General features: G+C 38.0%; 1 protein-coding gene across 5 annotated transcripts in view; it reads left to right on the top strand.

Annotated features, from left to right (window-relative positions):
• The window catches only part of LOC136768296 (dual specificity calcium/calmodulin-dependent 3',5'-cyclic nucleotide phosphodiesterase 1C), a 151076-nt gene that overhangs the window by 20410 nt on the left and 105669 nt on the right, over nucleotides 1–24997 (top strand). For 4 of the 5 annotated variants that reach the window (XM_066722433.1, XM_066722441.1, XM_066722446.1 and 1 more), the window contains exon 1: nucleotides 24423–24837. The exons of the other annotated variant lie outside the window; for it this stretch is intronic. In XM_066722433.1, coding sequence (XP_066578530.1) covers nucleotides 24737–24837 — 101 coding nt within the window. In that variant the 5' untranslated portion in view covers nucleotides 24423–24736. Of the gene's footprint in view, nucleotides 1–24422; nucleotides 24838–24997 lie in introns of those variants that run through there. 5 annotated transcript variants of the gene reach the window in all.

Consider the following 24997-nt stretch of genomic DNA (forward strand, 5'->3'; position numbering starts at 1 on the left):
GAGGTAAATACAAAGCATTAACACTAAGTATGGGAACAGCAAGCAAGGAATGCAAGGAAGTGTTAGCCATAATACTGGTTTTTATATTTATATTAAAAAAAAGAAAATTAAATTTTGTAGCCACACTCTCACTTATTAGTTATTTAGACCAGACTTTTATATTATTAGTTTCATTTTATTGAATAACTCACACTCACAACGCGTTTCAACACTGCTGTGTCTTCATCAGGTAGCCTTTACAATTACCTTGCAGGTGTCTGTTAAATAACAATTAAACAGTCAGAATTAAAAGGTCAATTAAGAAATCAATTAAGATATCAGACCCACCCTCTCCCAATAATTACATTCCATCAAATGATCAAATTATTTTTGTTCCAAACAAATGCAAAACAATTTGCATATATTCATTGGCTATATCACAATATATTAAACATACAATTCTTATAAACCACTACCATACCCAATCTTATCAATAAGTTAAATCAAATTCCAATATCCATTGCAATTAGGGCACAGGCTGCATACTTTTGATATATTGATCCTAATTTTAAAAAGATGATAAAATCATTAATATCAATTTTATCCCAACAATAATAACAATAACATAGAAGTGAAGACGCTGTAGTGCACGGATGTTCTTAAGTTATATATCTATATATGTCTATATCTATATCTATATATCTATATCTATAGATATAGATATCTCCACACTTTTGTGGTGTTGCGATTGCGTATTGTGGCGGAACATGTACTTGTGGGCCGCCTGGCTTGAATAGTGCTGCGAGAAACTAAGCTCTTTAGGGGGCTCGCTTGGTAGGTCGACCTGTTGGGGTCAGGGTCCTCGTGCAGAATAGTGTTGGTAGCCGGAGCCAGTTGATGACGTGGTGATGCCGTGGTGATGGAAAGTGAATTAATGTGATTCATGCATAATTTCCCTTCGTTTCTAAGTATGGGTATACAAATTATGCAAATGTTTTCTCAACTCTCAGAGGATGAATGTTTGTCTTATTGTTTTCAAAAAAGCATGAGGCTGAAGGTCAAACTATGAATAATATTGTACAGGTGGTAGTTTCATAATATACAACTGTTTGTAAGGCTGTAATACAATATAACTTCATCATGTTTTTTAACAATTTATTTTGTAGAGCAATATTGAAAATTTAACTATTCTGTTTAAATGTATTCAGTAAATACATTTTAAATGTTTACTTGCATTACATTTTTGTTTTTATGACATGTACTGGAGGTTTTTTATCAACTGTGCATATGTGCAATCATCCCAATTCATTCTGCAGTGCTGCTTATTCATATACTTCTTATGAGAAAAGAAGATTGCATATTATCATTATTTGTAATTATAATCAATTATTCTTGAGATGTGTAAGGATACTTCCTTTGGATGCCTATTATAATTTTTGTATTGCTCTTGTTTTTCAGATATATTAATTTGTACTTGATGGATAAATTCTTTATTCAGGAGTGTTTGATACATTTCAGAATAGTAAAGGAAAATTAAATCACAAGACTGGAAAAATTTAATTGAAACCCACTTCACACTTGTACTAACTTAATTTACAATATGGAGGAAGTGAAGCATCTATATTAAATGGCACTTGAAATTCACATACATTTTGTTTAAAATTGTGATGAGATGTAAAGTTGACTGCATAGCCTCAATCAGGTTCTTCTTAACTTTGCATTGTAATTTCAACTCGGACTACCCTAATTGTGCATACTTCTTCAAATATAAATGGCTAAAGTACAGGTATTATAAATCATATGTTCTGTATTTGACAGCAAATCAGAGAGAAAGCTATTGTAGTCCTTATTTATGTAAATGCACATTATTAAAATCCTCCTCTCGATCATTTTAAATACATTAAAATAATTAATGCTCTACCCTGGCCAATTTTCTGATCAAATTACTTGAATTTTATAGTTTTTCTGAGGAATTTACATACTCTTTTTTTTTTCTTTTTTCCTTAATGAGAAGCAGTATTTTTTATGTTTATATGTTTACTGTATTTAAGCTTGGTCTTTCAATGCGTTTGTCTTTGAATTGACCATAATGTCCCATAATATAAGGTGATATTTTATAATCACTCAGTATTTGATGTGATAATTACTTCATTATTCTTCAAGCAAATGCTTTAGAGTGGCTTGATTGACAGCTTTCCGTTTCTAATTAAAATGTGAGGTCCTCAATTCATTTGTATATTTCAGCGCTCCAATTTAATAATAATCAGGGTTCCACTAAAATGTGGACATGGACAATATCGCTAAGTTTTTGCAGCGCCGCTGTCGCTGAGTACTATTGTATCTATAAGTGTGTTTTAATGACGAGGCGGCTAATGCCAGCTAGTTGGTGATTGGATATCGTGCCAAATGAACCGCTGCAACACTGAGTCATAAAAGTCATTCATGGGACTTGCAGTTTTCCTTGCCTTCTCGGTTAATCGCAACAATCCACAACCGAACTACATTTCCCACATTTGTTTCTGTAATAACGATTAGTGTAAAATATCGTTATCATAATCATGTTAATGTAGGATTTCCTTATAGAGTTCAAAAATTGTATTTGCACTGCAAATGCGAGTAAAACACTTGCACTGTAGAGCCCTGCGTGTGGGGGGTGGGATAAGCCATGTGATTTGTGCAAATCAAAGATCAGAGACACCTGTCTGTCTTGCTTTACACGTGGCCAATTGGCCGATGCAGAAATACAAGTCGGGTTTACAATGAAATGGGATGGTGTTGCCGAAAACAAGTCGAAGGTTCAGGTAGTTTGGGGAAGTGTGTGAACAACAGATTTTGATTGACAAACAAACCAGAACAAAACAAATGAAGTCCACCGAAAGACCCAGCTAACAAACAACATTGCCATAGATTACCTTGCTTCAACGTTGTGTGTTAGCTGGGGAGGTGGTCTCAGTCCAAAAACTTGAATGTGACACTGGTTCTCGGTTCTTTTGCAAACACGAAACGAGCTCCATATTTCACCCATCCAGAAATAACATGTAGTTTTGACTGTACAGCAGCGAGCTAAGATAACATGCGCATTTATAAGTAGGCTATTTGTTAATTTGCTTATTGTTAATGGTAACATCAACATTTGTACTTTTGTCTGTGTGAGAAAATAAGTGTCAGAAATAACGAATTGCTGTAAAGAAAAAAATGTGTGATGAATACACCCCATTATCTTTAATGTATTATGTAAATTAATAGTATTTGTTTTAAGGTATGGCAGTAGCAGTAAAATACACCTAGACAGATATTTATGGGACGTTGCACTACTGTTGTCAGTGGCGCCGCCAAGGGGACAAAACATCACGGACAAAACAGTCAGCAACCCCCCTCCCCCCAAGGCACCACGGACAATGCACCATCAGCATCCCCCCGCAAGTTGAATCTGAATTGCTTTGCTGGTCAGATCTGCGTACATTCTGCACAACTTAACGCACCCATATATAATTCATTGGCCTATTATTTGTATGGTCAAATGGACTCCTGTATGTTACTGTATTACCTTCATATATATTTGTTATTGTATGCATTATGCTGCCATTTCTTATATGCACTAATAATGTAAAATGTAAATATCTAGTGTTTTATTAATACAAAACGATCCGAGGTCACTTGATTATTGCAATATGAACACGAGTAATCTGAGTCTGAGAAAACACGGAAGTGAACCATGAAACGAACCCGAGTTCGAACACAAGGCAAGTGTGAACAGCGAGCACACTGATACATTGTTTCAAAGTAAACTAGTCTTGGGATCTTTATACGGATGTATTGCAGACTAAATAATTACAAATTTGCATTTATATTTATTCAAAATAACTTAAACTTAAAAATGTCCCTCATTAACATGCAAATCAATTTATAACTTTTTTGAAATGCGTTTTTCTGGATTTTTGTTGTTGTTATTCTGTCTCTCACTGTTAAAATACACCTACCATTAAAATTATAGACTGATCATTTCTTTGTCAGTGGGCAAACATACAAAATCAGCAGGGGATCAAATACTTTTTTCCCTCACTGTATATCCCTTAGTTGGATGATGTGAATTTAATTATTTTAAATGTATTTCTAAATCCAACCACTTTGAATTTAACCGAATCGCAATGTATCGAATTGGATCTTATCGCATTGAACTGACTCGATTAATATTTCTAAAACGTATCTTTCCTGTATCGTATTGGTGACAGTGTATCTAGATGCGTATTGAATCATTAGAGAGAGGAAAGATACACACCCTTATTGAATACATAAAAAATATATATATTCAGAAAACACCCATGCAGATGATAAAAAAGCCCTAAATAATTACTCACATGTTAGACTATATTAAAGAATCATTCATTACTGTTACTTGCCACTACATGAATGTCTATTGAAAAAAAAAGTTCTAACTAACCAAATTCTTGAGAACCGGGCAAATGTAATTTTGCAGCATTATGTGCAGTCTGGGTTTCCTCTGACATTGTTGACAAAGCTGCTAATACTGTTTTCTATCAGAAATTGTGGAAAAACACATACAGTCAGGGACGTCAGTCTGCAAGCCATCCTGCTCTAGCATTATCGTATCTAAAGGAGAGCTCAGGAATCTATTTGACGAAGAGGAATAAGAAACTACAATGACCAGTAAATTACCCTTTTACAATGCAAGTTCATAGCACAGATAGGGGCTGTATTTGAGGGTCATTAGTACTAAAATTAAGATGCACTTCTGGCATGGTTACGTGCTTCCTGAATGTGGTATTCCAGGAATCTGGGTGATAAAGTATGGCAGCTGGTAATAATAATTAAGTACTTAGAAATATGTGTTAAATATTTGTATTCATTTCATTTTAAATAAGTCCAAAACATTTAATACACCATCCAGGTTATTAGAACATAAGAAAGTTTACAAACGAGAGGAGGCCATTTGACCCATTCATTTGGTGTCCATTAATAACTAACTGATCCAAGGATCCTATCCAGTCTATTTTTAAATGTTCCCAAATTTTCATCTTCAACCACATCGCTGGGGAGTTTGTTCAGATTGTGACGACTCTCTGTGTGAAGAAGTGTCTCCTGTTGTCTGTTTTGAATGCCTTGAAGCCCAATTTCCATTTGTGTCCCCGGGTGCGTGTGTCCCTGCTGATCTGGAAAAGCTCCTCTGGTTTGATGTGGTTGATGCCTTTCATGATTTTGAAGACTTGAATCAAGTCCCCACGTAGTCTCCTCTGTTCCAGGGTGAGAAGGTTCAGTTCCTCAGTCTCTCAGTAGGACTTTCCCTTCAGACCTGGAATAAATCTGGTTGCTCTCCTCTGAACTGCCTCTAGAGCAGCAACATCTTTCTTGAAGTGTGGAGCCCTGAACTGTACACAGTATCCAGATGAGCTCTAACTAGCGCATTGTACAGTCTGAACATCACTGCCCTTGTTCTCAATTCTACACTTTTGAAAATGTACCTTAACACTCTGTGTGCCTTTTTTATTGCTTCCCCACATTGTTTGGATGGAGAAAGTGAGGAGTCCACATAGACTCCTAGGTCTTTCTCATGCGTTACGTCATCTAGTTCTATTCCTCCCATAGTGTAATTATAGTGGACATTTTAGTTACCTGCGTGTAATACCTTGCACTTGTCCACATTGAATTTCATCTGCCATGTTAATATTATCGAAGTCCCTTTGAATAGCCTGTGCTGCCGAGATTGTATCTGCTGAGCCACCTATTTTAGTATCATCTGCAAATTTGACAAGTTTGCTAACTATCCCAGAGTCCAGATCATTAATATAGATTAGAAAAAGCAAAGGCCCTAATACTGATCCCTGTGGAACTCCACTAACAACCTCACTCCAGTTAGAAGCGACTCCTCTAATTGACACCCTCTGTTTCCTAGACATCAACCAGTTCATTCTTTCCAACATTTTACAGGTGATGCAGGTGAGACTGATTGGTCTGTAATTTCCTGGCTCAGTTTTGTCCTCTTTCTTGTGGATTGGTATGACATTTGCTATCTTCCAGTCAGTTGGCACATCCCCTGTTCTAAGTGTCATTTGGAATATTTGAGTTAGTGGCCTATAAATAATTTCCCTCATTTCTTTAAGTACTGTTGGAAATATACCATCTGGCCCAGGTGATTTGTTTGGTTTTAATTCTGCTCGTCCCTTTAGTACCTCCTCCTCATTTATCCTGATCTCTCTTAGGGTTTGACTGGACTGGTTGTTAACCTGTGGCATGTTATCTGTTTTTTCTTTAGTAAAAATCTCTGTGAAATACTCATTTAGAACATTGGCCACATCTTGTTAGATACTCTTTATCTGTTTCACTTCCTCCTTTATTGGCCTCTTGCTGTTGTAGTATTGAAAAAAGCTCGTTGCATTAGTTTTAGCTCCAAGAGCTATGTTTCTTTCTATTTCCATCTTTGCTTTGCTGATCCCTTTCTTAAGATCTCTTTGCAGTTCAACATATTCTTTATTTTGTTTAATCTCTATCCCTTTTGTATGCGCTATACAACATTTTCTTTCTCTTGATATTTTTTTGCATACTTCGTTTAAACCATTTTGGCCAATGTTTTTTGGTCCTCAATTTGCTACGTTTTGGTACAAATTTCTCCTGAGCCTCAAGTAGTATATTCAAATAAAACCATCCATTCTCAACTGAATCTGTATCCAGTGTGCTCCAGTCTAACTCTTCGAAGTGCCGCCTCATACCTTCAAGGTTTGCTTTTCTAAAATTGTGGACTATTGTTTTAGACTTGATCCTTGTTTTTTGAAAGAATGCCTCAAAGTTAAGTATATTGTGATCACAGTTTGCCATTGGTTCTCTAACTAGTGTCCCTCTGACTCTATCTTAGTCATTTGAAAAGATCAAGTCAATGCATGCTCGCTCTCTCTCTCTTGTTGGTTCCCTGACAAATTGAGTTAGAAAGCAGTCATTTATCATCTCAACCATTTCTATTTCTGCTTCTGTAGTCCCCACTGGTCTTCCCCAGTCTATGTTTGGGAAATTGAAATCCCCCATTATAACAGCCACATCCTTGCTACATACAGTCCTGATTACATTGTACAATGCAACATCTTTCTGGATATCTGAGTTGGGTGGTCTGTAACACACTCCTACCAGTGCGTATTCCTACTTACTCCTACTCCTACCTACTCCCCTGGATCTTCTGTTCAAAAGTTGAACACGCAACGATTCTATTTCATTACTAGGATCTAATTTGAGTTCTTCTGCTTCAGTGTCATTTCTGACATATAATGGTACCCTACCAGCTCTTTGATTTTGCCTGTCTCTCCTAAACTGCGTGTATCCTTTCAACTTGTATTCATCCCCATAATTTTCTGTAAGTCATGTTTCCATCACTTCTACAACATCATAGTTAAATGCCAGCACTGTGGCTTCTAGGTCTATCATCTTGTTCCTTATACTCCTGGCACTGAGGTACAAACATTTCAGCACTTTCCTAGTAGTAGTTTCCCTTGGTTTTCTTTTCTTATTGGAACATCTCCCATTGTCAGAGCTCCCTGCCCCCGGTCCCTAGTTTAAAAGATCCTCAATTACTCTGCACATACGCTCTCCCAATGCATTAGCCCCCCTTCTGTTTAGATGCAGACTGTCTGGTTTGTACAGGTCCCATCTATCCCAGAAGAAAGACCAATGCTCCATTATTGGTAATGATGACACATTTTCTAACTTTATTGGGTTTGTTTCTCTAGATCAGGGGTTCCCAATGTCTGGTGATGGAGGGCCAATTTCTGGAGGTTGGCCGCAGTAGACAGTTGACCACCGATGAAAACTAAATATGTCCCAAATCATATGTTTTTAATTCCTATACATTTCTATTAGGGAACATTTATGAACTTTAATTGTTGTTTTATTATTTTTCCCCCAAATTAAATAATTATAACAGAAAATATTCAGATAATGTAAAAAGGTTGGCTTTGAGGGGCCACACCAAACATCCTCGAGGGCCGTATTTGGCCGCCGTCCGGCACTTTGGGAACCAATGCTCTAGACAAGCTTATAAAGTGTTTGATCAAATTCTGTACACCTGCATTTTCTTGTTAATTTTAAATTTACACTTTAGCAATGCTAGAGAGAGAGAATTCTGTGAAATACATACATGTGATTTTGTTTTTGTTATATTTTCTTCTGTAGATTGTAGTTAGTTTTATAAATGCATTTTATTTAAATGTGTTTTGTATTTGAGAAATAAATGTATAGGTATATGTCTGTGAAAACTTTACCTATGGTCGGCCTATACGGCATTTTGTCCAAAGAGAATTGTGGGTCTTATTTCCTTTCCTTAACAACCACTGTAAATTAATGAGGTTCTTCATGATCATGATCTCAAAGCAGATTTTCTGGAAGCAAGTCTTCATATCAGAATACCACAATCGGGAAGCACGTAACTATGCTGGACATGCATCTTAATTGTGGTACTAATGACTCTCCATAGTCTGAGAGAGGCTTTTATCAGTCATCTTTGTGTATTCATACATATCTGAAGTTTTCTGCGTAGTGCCTATGACTTTCCACTGAAATATGTGCTGTATGCTGAACTGTGGTTGCTTTTTTTTGCATCCCTTCCTTTTCATCCAGTGTGAATATATAATGAATCATTAACAGAGCAGTCTAATGCCTGTCTTTTTAAGTTGGACATGTAAGGATGAGCATTGCTCTACAAATGGAAATGCCCTTTCAAATGAGAATGCTTTTCATTTAGCCTTACTGTTCATTTTGCTTTAACTATATTGACACACAGGGATTTCTCCATCATCTTTAAACGCATATAAGGCGTATAGGGTAAAAACCTATCCATATCCTATAAATAGAGAAGACACTGTAAAATTGCAAGTGGCTGTCGAGCTCTGACCTTTCCTACCCTAAGATGGAAAGACCTTGTATCGTAGGTTGGCTAGTGCACTTGGTATTGGAAAGATAAAAGTGTGGCTGAATGATTGGAAATGACAAGTGCCCCTTTTGGCATGTCAAGGTCAGTGTTTTCAGAGCCTCTTTCCAAATGAGACCACGGGTATGAAGCCTTTAATATACTTCCGGAAAATGTTTTCACCAACTAGCATTAAATCAGTACAACTTTTGTTTGCAAAATGTGTTGAAAACAAGGCTCAGAAAATGAAATATCAGCTCTTATAAGGTGTTAGTGTTATGTGAACCAATAAATCAGTTGTTAGTGATCCCTTAAGCATTACACATCTTTTTGTTTTGTTTTTCAAAACACCTTGTGCTGCATGTCCCATTAAAGCTCACTGGGATTTATACTGATTTTATCTCCGGGACAAAGGTCAGAGAAACTCTCTATCTCTGTAATAGAAAGTTTAAACATTGTCATCACGGCTGTTTTCCACCATGCGTCAATATAACCAAAATCTGATTGCTTGATGGTGTGCATTAGGCAGGACAAAATTAAATGTTAAATAATGTATAAGGTAAGCTGAAGTCTATTAGCTTTTAGATACTTGCATTACATAGATATTGAAGATTATTTTTTATTTTATTTTATTCCAGTTTTAATATGCTAAACATATATGATTTAGGTAAGAAATGACATCCCCACTCCATGCCATTTATATGGCTATAATTAAACTACATGTTTATGGCAGGAACACTTGAATGCTTATTGGTGAAATATATTTCTGAATATGTTCCTCCCTGTGATCATTTGAACAGAAACAGCTCTAAAAAAATACAAAGCCTAAAATATCCAGCAATTAACCACATATTAAATTAGCTCTTATCATGACTTCTCAATTAGAATAATATCCTAGAATGATGGACAATGCAAGCGATAACTTACCATTGTTTAGTTCTTTTGATTTAGGAAAGGGATGTTACAAACGGGTTTACTGTGCCTTTCTACAGGAAAATGAGACTAAAACTTGAATGTTCTTAAATATGCACCACACAACAGTTAACATTTCTAAAAGTAAAATGAATAATGCTTTGTTGTGCATTGTTGTTTTCTGTCATGTACTGCCCAATTTATCTCACAAACCTGCGATAGATAATTAATCTATAGCTATAGCAGCAGTGTAATGACATGACTCCTAGTTGGATAAACCAGTGTTTAGCAGAAGAATGTATCAAATGGGAAGTCACATTATGCCTTGTACTTCTCTGTATTTTTGCACTTATGTTGTAAGTCGCCCTGGATAAGGGCGTCTGCCAAGTAATAAAAATAATAATAATAATTATTGCTTTAATTTATGGATTTCACAATTGTGTTCCAAGCCGGGGGATTCCGTTTTATACAGAGGCTTTCATACACATATAAACTGATTTTATAATCATTTAAGTCTGAGACATTTCATTGCCCTGTATAACTTTGTTTATTCTGCTCAGGCCATAGATCCTCAGTTGTTTACAAACAGAGCAAAATGGTCAAACATAACTTCATTAAATAATTTTATTGCACAGCTTCAATTACATAAATAAGACAGCCTGGTAGCACAGTATAACGAAGCACAATGCCTTAATGAGGAGACTAATTTATTACTAATTTTAAATACTAAATAATAAATAATACCTTTAAACATAATATTTTTTCCATAAAGGTTTTTTTTTTTATTTGTAGCTCTTAAAAGGAAATGGGACCCTTTTCTCCTTCTTTTCTCATGGCAGAGATTTAAAAAATATATCATAATAAAGATTTTAAATAAGATGACATCATGTAGAAGATACCTATGATATATTCCAATAACAAATATTGATGACACTGTCATTAAATGTTACTTATTAGTAAAATAAAACAATCCATAAGTATAGATGTTTAAGAATCTGGTCTTTTTGTTGCTGTTGTTGCAGGCAATGCAAATGCTTTAAGCTCCTCATCTGTGTTAAAGCACATAAAATGGTTCATAATTGATGAGACAGTATAAGGAGCACCATTTTTTTTTTTTGTAACATCTTTTAAAGTACATGTAAGAAGTGCACAATTAACCTACAAGATTGCTTATAATACATGCCAGAACGTGTTGGTCATATACTAATTTGCAAAAAGGAAAACGTGTTTATAAAAAAAAAAAAGCAATTTTAAACTGTTACCAAATGTAATTTAATCCTTGTTACTTGTGAATACTGATAGGAAAAAACTTAGCTTCAGAGTTTGAGATTTTTTGAGACAGTTTCAAATGGAGTCTCTTAAAGAGATTATTAGACTCCTTGTGCGTAATTTCACTCTGAAGTATATCCTATAGCCTGATACCACTGAATAGCTTCCCTTAAGAATTCAATTTACTCCAGGCTGTTGTATGAATAACTAAAGATGAACAAATTGTACCAGACGAGGAAGCCAAACATGAAGTGTTATGGCATAGTGTAGATATGAATGTACAAAGAATGATTGAAGATCTAAAACCTGGGGCGGAAACCACAGGCGGTTTGTTGAAGAATGCAATAAAAAGAGGTATTGGATATTGCTGCAAGGCCTGTTCAAATCAGTCATCTTAAATATTAAAATTTAAATTTAAAATCCAGATTTTCCAGGGTGACGTCCACAGGGTTTATGCTGATTTATGTTTATTTTCATACCAATTATTTTTTCTGTTCTTCTACACCTCATATTTTTATTTTGTATTAAAAATAAATAAATAGGGTATGCTATCAGCACTTTGCGCTATCAACGGTTTCCATTTTCAATACATATACTAAATGTGTATAGAAATGGCTATCTTCAGGTGTTTTTTATTTTCATGACACAACAGAGACATTTTTGTTATATTAACTGATTTTCACCATGACATAATTAATGTGTACTTTAAACCAATCTCTAGGTAATACATTCCTATATTTTAAATGCAGGAGGAATTCAGCTTCTCATACTATCAGTCATGTGAAGCTCTGTGTCAAATATTTGTACTTTTATATCTAAACCGCCACAAGAAAAAAAAAAACACACAGATCTTGATAGTGACTTTGTAAATATTCTGACCCCAATAATGATTTGAAAAGCTTTTTGAGGACCAGGTTGAAATTGAAGACTAGGACTGTGATTGGTCCCTTGGTTTCAGGATCTTGGCTTTCCTGCAGTTGATAAAACCCTTGAAAGGATATTTCTGAAGCGCCGCAGACTTGCCAATCTGAAACAGAGATCAGCTCAGAGATCAGGACTGTCAGAAGCATAAACCTTTCAAAAGTTTAGAAGACCTGACGAACATGAAAGCAGGTCTCAAGTCCCATGCCTTTGTTACAACCACTGGCATTATTGAGTATTCTGCATCAGGTAATTGAAAAGCCTTGCTGAGTCATCAGGCAGGTTATCTCATAATCAAAAGCTGGAAAAGAAGAAAAAAACTGATTTGATATATATTGTTAAAAGTAATGACGGGGAGCAATGTATTTTCAGATATGGGAACAGCACCGTTGTGTGTTTGCAGGGTTACTTTGCATTGATAGTAAACTTTCTCCTTTGCTGTGAAATATGTCTCAGATTGCGGTGTTGAATACGTCTCGGACTATTACTTCTGTGTATTTCTTAATCTTGGCAGCTTTCTTGTGTGTCAGTTCTGTAATTTTGGTGGAAATGGGCATTCTGACATTCAAGTTGACCAGCTGAAATAAAATAGAAACGTCTTAATCTGTGCCTTCAACCCCTCGCATTTACATCCTCATCATCATCTTCTGCCTCCCGCTCTTCTAAATCGCTGTCATAACTGTCTACAATACTGAACAATGTGCCAAAATAAAAGTTTACAATACTAAAAAAATGTACAGTGTCTTCAATTATTTTTTATCGGTCTCGGAAGCATCGGGATCTCGGCATTCCTGCGGTTGATAAAACCCTTGAAAGGATATTTTTATTTGGCTAAAATGTATCTTTATTTATTTTAGTTACTGTGTGTGATAAGTCTTTCTTATAGTTGATCTGGACATCCGGTAACATGATAGTCTGAACTATCTTGTAGGATAGTCTCAGTAGTATCTATCAGAACATGTTGCTGGAGGCAGGGCATCATTCAAGCTGGCAGGGAGTGGATTGGCTAGAGATGAAATTTTGGATCCTGCTGAAGTTTAAACTTTGGATTGATTGCATCTTTCCTGTGAATTTCCTGTCCAGTAGCTGTGAATTGAGCTTTCATTCTGGTGCCCTGTCACTGACATGATTTCCCTTGCCTCCAGACTAACGTCAGAAAATAGCTGAACAGTTGTTTCTTATACAGTGGTTGGTGTATTTTTTGCTTAGTGCTGCTTGATTTCTGTTAAATTCACCATTCCAGCGGGCATTATTATTTGATAATGCATGCTAGATCTGGAAGCTGATTGGCCTTTGGCACACAATCGTTTTCTAATGCAAGATACACGGATCAGCCATAACATAATGACCACTGACAGGTGAAGTGAATAACACTGATAATCTCGCTATCATGGCACCTATCAGTGGGTGGGATATATTAGGCAGCAAGTGTACATTTTGTCCTGTGTTAGAAGCAGGAAAAATGGGCAGCGTAAGGATCTGAGCGACTTTGACAAGGGCCAAATTGTGATGGCTAGACGACTGCGTCAGAGCATCTCCAAAACTGCACTCTTGTGGGGTGTTCCCGGTCTGCAGTGGTCAGTACCTATCAAAAGTGGTCCAAGGAAGGAAAAGCGGTGAACCGGCGACAGGGTCATGGGCGGCCAAGGCTCATTGATGCACGTGGGGAGCGAAGGCTGGCCCGTGTGGTCCGATCCAACAGACGAGCTACTGTAGCTCAAATTGCTGAAAAAATTAATGCTGGTTCTGATAGAAAGGTGTCAGAACACATAGTGCATCACAGTTTGTTGCGTATGGGGCTGCGTAGCCACAGACCAGTCAGGGTGCCCATGCTGACCCCTGTCCACTGCCGAAAGTGCCTACAATGAGCACGTGAGCATCAGAACTGGACCACAGAGCAATGGAAGAAGGTGGCCTGGTCTGATGAATCACATTTTCTTTTACATCACGTGGATGGCCGGGTGCGTGTGCGTCGCTTACCTGGAGAACACATGACACCGGGATGCACTATGGGAAGAAGGCAAGCCGGCGGAGGCAGTGTGATGCTTTGGGCAATGTTCTGCTGGGAAACCTTGGGTCCTGCCATTCATGTGGATGTTACTTTGACACGTACCACCTACCTAAGCATTGTTGCAGACCATGTACACTCTTTCATGGACACGGTATTCCCTGATGGCATTGGCCTCTTTCAGCAGGATAATGCGCCCTGCCACAAATGGTTCAGGAATTGTTTGAGGAACACAACAACGAGTTCAAGGTGTTGACTTGGCCTCCAAATTCCCCAGATCTTAATCCAGTCGAGCATCTGTGGGATGTGCTGGACAAACAAGTCCGATTCATGGAGGCCCCACCTCACAACTTACAGGACTTGAAGGATCTGCTGCTAACGTCTTGGTGCCAGATACCACAGCACACCTTCAGAGGTCTAGTGGAGTCCAAGCCTCGACAGGTCAGGGCTGTTTTGGGGGCAAAAGGGGGAACTACACAATATTAGGCAGGTGGTCATAATGTTATGGCTGATCGGTTTATACTATAATCAACCACAGCAGATACATTGAAGGATCACAATACAATGTTTGAGAAGTGGAAAGAGATTAATTTCAGCCAATCATAATTGTGAATTTTAGTGGAAAGAATATATGTCAAAAGATGTTTGTGATTTAGCATCGCCGCTGTTAAGTAGTAATTAGCTGGCAACTTAGTAATGGCAGAGGGGTAGATCGCAGGATCAGGTGTAGGTTGGGTGGGTGGGTTTGCAGTAGGTACTGTAAAGTTGTCAAAAACAGAGTAGTCTTGATATGGTCATGTACCTCGAAAGCAAGAACAAAGTTAAAAAACAATATGCTATATTTAGACTTAAATTCCAAGAGAACCAATTTAACAGTGATTACTGCTTGCAAAAAGCATTTTAAATTATTGAACTACTGGACAATCTTGTACCGAACTGTTTGGTGCATTATGCAGTGTGGATTAATACTCAGTGTGAGATAGGATCAATTGAATTTCCCGTCTGACCGGGCTCTTATCCTAGTTTATCTGGAGCTTGAAAATTGGTCCAGTGTGCTTTTAATAGTACATCAGTTATTTTTATGTGCTGCCTTCATATGAAACTATTACATTATAATGGACAGGTCATCGTTAATCAAAATATTCAAACGACTGACACATATATAAAGGACTGAATTTTAAATATCAAATTCACACATGTACTGCAGCTTCAGATCATACGACATTGCAGAGCTCTTAATCAAACTGTACATCATTCTTCTCCATAAGCATTCCCATTGTTCCTGATTGCAAAAAGACGCTTCAAAAATTGGAGGACACCAGCTGTAGGCAGAAGCTGCACAGAGCACCGTCCATCTAATGTGGTTAAACACGGTTCTGGAGGGACCATTCTCTTCTGCTGTTCAGGGCTGAAGGCTTGTTTAGTTTCCATTCCCCTCAACCCTGTGGCTGCTTGTAACAGTAACCTAGTATGACAGACGCTATGTTGTTTTACTTATATGGATTGATGACCTTTACGAGTAAACCTAGGCTCCTAAGCTAAATGGATCTCTAGCCTTGCCTCAGCTAGAATCTTGACATTCAGATGTGAGATGCTTCAAGGGGTTTCAAGTTTTTCTCCCTAGACCCTGTGAATATGTTTTATTACACAAATATATACATATATTTTCAATCATGTCTTCAATGCGTGCCTTGTTTGATCGATTGTTTCTGAGCTACTACTACTACTAAAACCAGCAGTTTTTTAAAGGGTATCAAGTATGAAACCCATTTTGAAATTTGCTCCGTTTCATTGAAGCAAAGACAGAAATGGAAAGATTAAGGGATACATTTCATTCCATATTCTGTCCCCTTCTCGTGCTCTGTGGCGATCAAAGGCAGAATAAAATGCAATGGCTGACTCCTAATTAATATCAGGATGAGTCAGCGTTTTAGGAGTTGTGAAGGTTATCTTTGATAATAAGTTGAGAATAACACCCAAAGGGACTATGGGAGCCTGTCTGTAGTCTGCCAGTGCAACTGGGTAATGCTTCTCCAGCGCTTGTGTTTGTCTCTACACTACCCTGGTGTTCAGTACAGTCAGTTCCTTGGTGCACTTTGACAAATCTGAATTTAAAGGTAGGGTATGCAGTCTTTTCCAGAAACATTTTTTGTTATACTGGTTTAAAGTCTCTTCACATTCTGATAGCAATCAATAATTTAAGTGGTCTAAATGTAAAAAATAAATAACAAATAATATCTATCTATCTATCTATCTATATATATCTATCTATATATATCTATCTATATATATATATACATATACACTCACCTAAAGGATTATTAGGAACACCATACTAATACTGTGTTTGACCCCCTTTCGCCTTCAGAACTGCCTTAATTCTACGTGGCATTGATTCAACAAGGTGCTGAAAGCATTCTTTAGAAATGTTGGCCCATATTGATAGGATAGCATCTTGCAGTTGATGGAGATTTGTGGGATGCACATCCAGGGCACGAAGCTCCCGTTCCACCACATCCCAAAGATGCTCTATTGGGTTGAGATCTGGTGACTATGGGGGCCAGTTTAGTACAGTGAACTCATTGTCATGTTCAAGAAACCAATTTGAAATGATTCGACCTTTGTGACATGGTGCATTATCCTGCTGGAAGTAGCCATCAGAGGATGGGTACATGGTGGTCATAAAGGGATGGACATGGTCAGAAACAATGCTCAGGTAGGCCGTGGCATTTAAACGATGCCCAATTGGCACTAAGGGGCCTAAAGTGTGCCAAGAAAACATCCCCCACACCATTACACCACCACCAGCAGCCTGCACAGTGGTAACAAGGCATGATGGATCCATGTTCTCATTCTGTTTACGCCAAATTCTGACTCTACCATCTGAATGTCTCAACAGAAATCGAGACTCATCAGACCAGGCAACATTTTTCCAGTCTTCAACTGTCCAATTTTGGTGAGCTTGTGCAAATTGTAGCCTCTTTTTCCTATTTGTAGTGGAGATGAGTGGTACCCGGTGGGGTCTTCTGCTGTTGTAGCCCATCCGCCTCAAGGTTGTACGTGTTGTGGCTTCACAAATGCTTTGCTGCATACCTCGGTTGTAACGAGTGGTTATTTCAGTCAAAGTTGCTCTTCTATCAGCTTGAATCAGTCGGCCCATTCTCCTCTGACCTCTAGCATCAACAAGGCATTTTCGCCCACAGGACTGCCGCATACTGGATGTTTTTCCCTTTTCACACCATTCTTTGTAAACCCTAGAAATGGTTTTGCGTGAAAATCCCAGTAACTGAGCAGATTGTGAAATACTCAGACCGGCCCGTCTGGCACCAACAACCATGCCACGCTCAAAATTGCTTAAATCACCTTTCTTTCCCATTCAGACATTCAGTTTGGAGTTCAGGAGATTGTCTTGACCAGGACCACACCCCTAAATGCATTGAAGCAACTGCCATGTGATTGGTTGGTTAGATAATTGCATTAATGAGAAATTGAACAGGTGTTCCTAATAATCCTTTAGGTGAGTGTGTATATATATATATATCTTCTGTGGAAGGGACAGGACTAAAAAAAAGGATCGACCAATTATTGCATTCGGTCTGAATATAATGATAGTATGTCCTTCCTGTCTGTCAATCTATATTTGCATACCGCCGCGCAACTTGTTCGCGCAGACAATCACACGTCATCAGCGCGGGAACCTTGACTGTGCAGAGCGAGCGTGAGAATGGAAGGCGAGCCACAGCTACTATTTTTAAAAACATAATAACCGTAAATAAGTTGTTTACGTTTGTTATTATTGTTAATAACAATAATATTATTGTTATTATTGTAATGTCTAATCTAATCTGTGAAAGAGACATGAGGTCATCTGAAAGCATTGCGATCGATTCCACCCACACGTCTCTCCTCCTGGCGCTGAGACTCTGCTCTGTGTGCGCATGTGTGATAGAGGGGGCGTGGCTTTGGAGACGCTCTGAATCGAGGGCGACACTATGCTTTCAAAACAAGCTTGCTTACTGAAGGCCTCTCAGGATTGCATACCCAAGCTTTAAGCTGAGCAGTTACTGTTGCCAGTTTAGAGTTTTCTTCTAAACTATTCAGTCGTTCTTCCATTTCTTCAGTACTGTCCCAAAGTCCTTCATATTTCCCTAACTCCACTGTCAGCTGCTCCTTTGCTTTCACATCCTTTGCTAACTTTAATACTTTCCTATCTGTCTTCTCACTCATTGCCTGCAGTCTGTCTTCCCTAACTCTCTGCATTCTCTCATAATACTCTGATCTTTGATCCTTCACTGAAGCTTTGGCTACACACAAAACCTGTTACGTCCGCTCACTGTCTAAACTAGAGACCCTGCCAGGAACGGTTCTGTTTGGACATGATCATTCCTTCAAGAGCATTTCCTTTTGGTCTTGTTGGTCTGGTCAAAGATTTCAACATCCCTCTCACAGCTAATGTTAGTCTTTGGAGTTGATTCCAGTTTACTGTAAGGCTCCTGTGATACATTAGTATATCTGCTATATTCTATATGGTCTGCTGACGTCCTGCAGCATACATTAACTAGACGGGAGAGAATTTGTTCTACTGCCTGCACTGTCATCACCACAAACTCAGGGTCAGTCACTTCAGTAAGCTAATGGAAACAGGCCCAGCATCCATCTCTACATCACTAACAGCTGGACCTCACCTCTGACAAAACACAGACCATCTGCCTTCCACTGCTTCTTGCTCTTGATACCTGACACTCATTTCTAAGACATGCTCCTTTTTGACATTGCTCTCCATGGCTCAGTAACAATTTTGCCAATTAACCCCAGTGTCCTACATCCTGCCAAATACTGTTTGACTTTCAAGTCCTCGAATACTCAGCAACCAGTTGGTTTTCACTCATGAAATCAACAGTTCTGAATCCAGAAAATGCACTCCTGCTCTGTGAAACATTACATTTATTCGGTTCCCTCTGAAAGGCACAAGTGGCACTAAGTTTGACCTTTCTTTCAAACTGCACAGGTTTCCCACTTTTTTGACATCCCTTCTCTTCTACAGTTTTGCACACTGTCCTAATCAACCCAACAGTGCCACTCTCACCAGCTGTTTTGTGCAACCCTGGCACACAAAGACTGCCTACTCTGTCGCCTCCAAAAACCATCTCCTCCCACACTGACAGTGCTACATTTGCCTGATGTACCAAACCATCAATTAAATGTAATCCACAACAGAGTTCATTGACAATGCTAAGCCCAGCCTTGTCATCCTCACTACACTGATCAAATCCTTCTACTATGTTGGGCAGTACATCTGCTCTATACTGAAACACAAATTCATTGAATTTCATCTCAGTACTGGCCCTGTCTCCAACAAGATTAGTTGTTTTTGTGAAAATGCTGTTTTCACAAAATTGCACATCTAGCTCAGCGAAACCATGTTTAATCACATCCTGAACCATTTCCTTTACTGTGTCAGAAGTGCACTGTGCTGATTCTGGTGCCTGCTCCCTTAGTCCTAAATGTGTCCTTGTATCATCCTTCAGAAACAATCCTGCTGTGTCATACTTATGTCCACATTTTGTTGTCCCATCTGTGCAGATTGTAAGGTCATTTCCACTTACAATTGTACTCTGCTTCTTGAGCTGTATTACAAAAGGAATCACCAGGAAGTCTATCGAACTGTGTTTCTGCCATTTTTGCCAAGACTACTCTAACAACCTCTGATGCCTTACGTGAGCCAACTCCCAAATTAGCAACCAGATTCATGTAAAGTTCACTCACAGCATCACTGTATTTACCTGATTCCTCCTGAACTGCATCATATTCCCCCTTGTCAGTATTGAACCTGGTTATTTATCTCTCCGATCTTAGCCATCAAATCAGATCTACCCTCATCTAGCCCAACAGACTTTCTTTGGTAATAGCTTCGTTTCATTGTCTAATTCTACACCTAACTCCTGAATTTAGTTCACAGTTTTGTTGTCTAAGCTGAACTGCCCCTTTCTGAATTTTTTCAACTTACTTCTCTTGGTGCTTAATCCTTTGATTTTACATTTCGTGTGCTTTTCCTTTTCTTCACAAGTTTTGCTCAACTCCTTTTCAATTGTTGAATATGAGCTTCATACAATTTATGTCCTCTCTTCTCTCTCTGTCAGTCTTGTCCCTTTCATCTGTAAGTCTTCTACATGCTTCAGTCAGTTCATCTATTTTCTTGAGCTGTTTCCCTAATCCACCAACCACCAAATCTACACGTCTTACATCATCAAGGTCTCTTTGAACACTTTGCAATGTTGTGTATACTGACTGAGTACCCTGTCTGACTGCTGTGCTCCATTTAAACGGCAAAGAAAAACAAAGGGTGGTGCTGATTGGTTAAGACATCGAAAATATTCAAAGAAAATAATTAAATTGTTTTTTAAATACGCCCATGGCTTAGATTGACTAGTACCAACATGCTCCGGGTGATCGGTTGCTGGGGCAGGCCATTACCAAATAGTGCCTGTTCCATTGGATTGTAGACTCTATTGTGATGGTCAATGAGTCTGCAAGTCTCTGTCCCCAATCATCTTGTGGTGCAATTGACTTGAGACGTGGCTTCGTCCTGGGCCCTGTGCCAAGGGGCCCCTTTGACTGAGATTTGTGCTGCAGTGAATTGGGGCTCCACGCACACTTTAATTTGTTTTTACAGTCTGGATGTGACGGGCCCGACTTCCTATATAGGGAAGCTGGTGCTGGCTGCATTTGAGCCTCGGTAGTCTTCAGGCACCCGCTCCTGTCTTCCGTCTTGTCATGGTTGATGGTTGAGTGTCGTTTTTTTTTTTTTTTTGTGTGGTATGTGTGTTGGCTAACATTGGCCTCCCAATATTATTCAGATGGAGCCTTGCTTGTATGTAGCAAGCTGAAGGTGAGGGATTTACCTGCTTTACTAACCTCGTATGTGGGCCTGCAGCTCTGATATAAAATTAATATAAAATCAGTCACGAAATCTGATGCATGACACAACCATTCCCAAAGTCTCTTTGGGTGATATTATCTTTTTCAGGTAACCTGGATTGCATTAAATTTATCATTATCTTAGACAAGTTTATCCTAATATTAAGTAAATGCAGTTTGCAGTTGAATGGCAAATTACAAAAAAGGTGATGCAATTAGAATTATGTCAGTAGCAGCGAAAATAAAAAATTGTCTACTTATTTAAACTATGGGATCTGGAAGGCCTCAGCTAATGCCTCTCAGCAGCTCTGGCCTCCCAGAGGCAGAGGTTAATGACTGTATTGATTGTGAATGATTTTGTTCAGTGATGTGTTTGGTCTTAATCATGCGTTTCTGTACCTAAATTTCTTTTCCTTTCATTTAGCGCTGTGGATCATACATGGTTATATTTTCACTTGTGGACATGAATTGGTCCTAGTCCATTTTGTTTGTGTTACCAAAAACCCTTCCAAGAAGATCTGTTAAAACCTCTACTTAAGCCGTTAACATTGTCACATACAATAGTTGCTTTTAACAGCCTCCTAGAAAGCACAATCTTAAGTATGTGTAGTTTCCATTTTCTTTCTAAAACTCAGTGCCTTTTTGTTTATTCCAATAACGTGTCGTATTGGCAGGTGTGAGGATATGCAACAAGAAGTGTTTCTGTATTGCTCAAACTGTTTGATCATAATTATTTTTGTATTACTTTTTTTATTACTTTGTTACCTCATATTATATACCTTATAAGACATTATTTGACCGTGGCTGCCTTGATTAATATTATTTATCTTAGACATAGGCCCAGCTCTTTGACTGCCACTGAATCACACAGTCCAAACTCAATGCCTGATAACTTCTGTTTGTTAGTCTTCTTTTCAACACTGTCTTTAAGTGCTATGTCTAAAATTTGCAGTTGGTGGGCGAGTTGATTTTGGATTTCAGAGTCATCAAACAATTTTACCACAAACCCTTTGGTAGAGTATTGGAAAAGAACACCTTTAACTGGTTGGGTAATTTTGCTGAGGTTATTCTGTTTATGGCTGGTGTCTTTTGGGGGAGATGTGGGGTATTTTATTTTATTTTTATTTCTACTTTAGTTTTAAGAAGAACATGGGCGAGAATGAATGATGGATACTTAATTTTAATTGTGAAAAATAAAATGACCATCATTTCACAATTTATAAATATTTCTATTATATTTCTTAGGAACAAACAAACGAAACGAAGGGCACTTATTATTATTATTATTATTATTATTATTATTATTATTATTATTAAAAATAACCTGGATATTCAATATAATACATAATAAATGAAGCCATGAATGAGACATCACTTTTTTTTTTTAACTGTAGATGAATATCTTACCACTGGGCAACAGCAGCAAGCACAGATGGCCCACAAAGTTTCAGCACTTCTCTTCCAGGCACTGCTTGATTGATTCTAGTCAGTAACTACAAACTATGTTAAGGTCCTGTGCTTACAGCAATTTAGGATGACATATATAATCTGTGTTTAGAAACTCCAGCAGTCTCAGTTGCTCCTTGGTAGTTATTCATCCTGAGAACATGCTATAAAGCCAGCCTGTTGTTTGTCACAATTTGTTATCTAACACACACACTCCAAAACATTTGACTCAATGAAAAAATAAGTTAGAAATTGACCACAGCTACGTAACAAATAAAATTTGTGTGTGGTCAGCCTCGCAGTTGGAACTTTTGTCTCTAATTGGCTCACAGCTTGGATCTGGCCTTTACCAACCATTTCTTCTTGCTCTAATAGCTGCCGTGCTTACACTGCTTATTCTCAAATGACAAGCTGCAAGTGGTTTCTCTTAGGGATACAAATATAATCCTACTAATACTCCACTAAAAGTTAGATGGGAAAAATATTGCTTTTTGGTATAAGATAAGCTCTCTTGAGTGAATAAACAACAACCAACAAAACTTAAATTATGAAGCTTCTCACAGAAAAAAGTGAGACAATTTTACACTTGGTTTTGTAATTAAAAATAATTGTACAAATCAATTTTTATCTATCTAAAATTGTAGTATTTCCATGGACATTGAGTAGTGTACATTTTTTTTTTTTTTATCATAAGTCCCATCCATTCCCATAATCGTAGTGCAACAGAAGACCTATTTGAATGTATACTCAATGTATACTCCGTTGCAAAAACTCATTATAAATGTATCAACATTTCAAAGCTTGTTATATTCCAAAGATATGTATTGTGCTCATTATTGAATTGCTACATTTCCAAAGGTGTATAATTCTTTACAGTCATCTATGTTTTTAAATGGTGATATGACTATTTGACACTTTTATTTTGCCGCTGGTATATAATGAAGGGCTGTCATGAACAGATTTCTGAATTTTCATAACACCATCAATTATTTGTCATGTATTTACCCACAGAAGGCAGTAAACAACCCTCATTTCTATTTAGGTATCGTGTGTGGATGTAACTTTTTGTACTGGTGTCCTGGATAATTCTAAAATGGAATCCTTGCTATCCCTGTGTCAAATTAGAACACAGTAAAAAAAAAAAAACACCTGTTCATGTTAAAAATTTGAATTTGTTGGGTCAGTGTGGTTTTCTTAATATTGATGTGAAAGTTTGTCATTGTTTCCTTTTTTTGGAGTGTTATGACACAATATACAAACATACCTTTACATCCTGTTTTATTCCCATTTCATCATGTTAAAGTGATTCTTCAAGCTCTTATTTGTCATTTTATTTTAAATTATTATGGTTTTACTCTTACATAAACTAATACTCATGTTTCAGGAATGCTAAAGAAAATAATGCAAGAAAAAAAAAAGCATACCTTCAATTATTCTGAAGCTACAAGTGGTCTTATTCATGACACTTTCAATAGAAAATCTTCTTGTTACATTAAAGCTGAAACCAAAAGCAGTTTGGAGTTCCTCCTTTAAACATACAAACCTGCTCTAACAGAAAGTGGCTTCTGCTGTATATCACTTTCACGCGCAATGGTCGTCACTTGTTTTGCAAACTGTGCTTTCGTCTTTCCAGTCACAGGGAATCCAGAAGAGGATTTATTTTCCCCACCTCAGAGTGGTGTCTGTGTGCAAGGAATAAGGACGACAGGCAATATGCAATTTCCTCCACAAACAGACCCGTCCCCTACCCCGGCGAGGCGCTTTCAAGAGGCTTTGTCTGGGGCTTTCTGACACACAATTTCTCTTAGTTGTCATTTCCAGCTTGTCAGGGTGCTCCCGTGGGGCTCCTAGCTGCCTCCCAGGGATGAGGGTTTTTGTTGTTCTCCAGTAAGCCGGAATGCTTGAGACACGGGGGTAGGAATCAGGTCTGAGCTTCACTTGTGCGCGTGGATCCCCGCCCTCCCTATTCATAGACCAAAGCAGCTCAATTGTCAGAAGGCTGCTTTTTTTTTTTTTTTCTCCTCCCTTCTCCTCCTCCTTCCCTTCTAATGATAAAGAGCCCTCAGCTGGTTTTACTGATTGCATCCCTGGCTTATCACAAATATCTTTAGTGGCTTTCAGTGTAGAGATCAGCCCCTAATCCCCTACATCATATTCATGAGGGACCATGGCACTCTGCCACAGCTCCAGTCAGTTTACACCTGGTGTGCTCGCTGGTGACACACATTCTCATTGAGGGGGAACTCAGAGGACATTTGCTTCAAACCCTGACAAATACGTGAAGTGGGAGGAGAAAATGATAACTGTCCTGTTGCAGCATTAAGGGCTTCCACTGAACTTCTGTATCGGCTGAAGGAATTAACTTTTTTTTTCTGAACATGGAATCTCCTACAAAGGAAATTGAGGAGTTTGAGAGCAACTCTCTCAAGTACCTGCAACCAGAACAAATTGAGAAAATTTGGCTGCGGCTCCGGGGACTGTAAGTATTTACTTCATAAATTCCTCTGTTGTGTCAGTGTTCAGCTGTTTGCTCACATACTGCTTGCTGAAAGTGTTGTGCTATATGACAAGGATTGAAAAGCATACCATAGCAAGAAAGATAGTTAAATATATATTTGAATTATATACACATATATATA

This window comes from Amia ocellicauda, chromosome 2 (genome assembly GCF_036373705.1).
Source record: "Amia ocellicauda isolate fAmiCal2 chromosome 2, fAmiCal2.hap1, whole genome shotgun sequence".
Taxonomy (NCBI): Eukaryota; Metazoa; Chordata; class Actinopteri; order Amiiformes; family Amiidae; genus Amia; species Amia ocellicauda.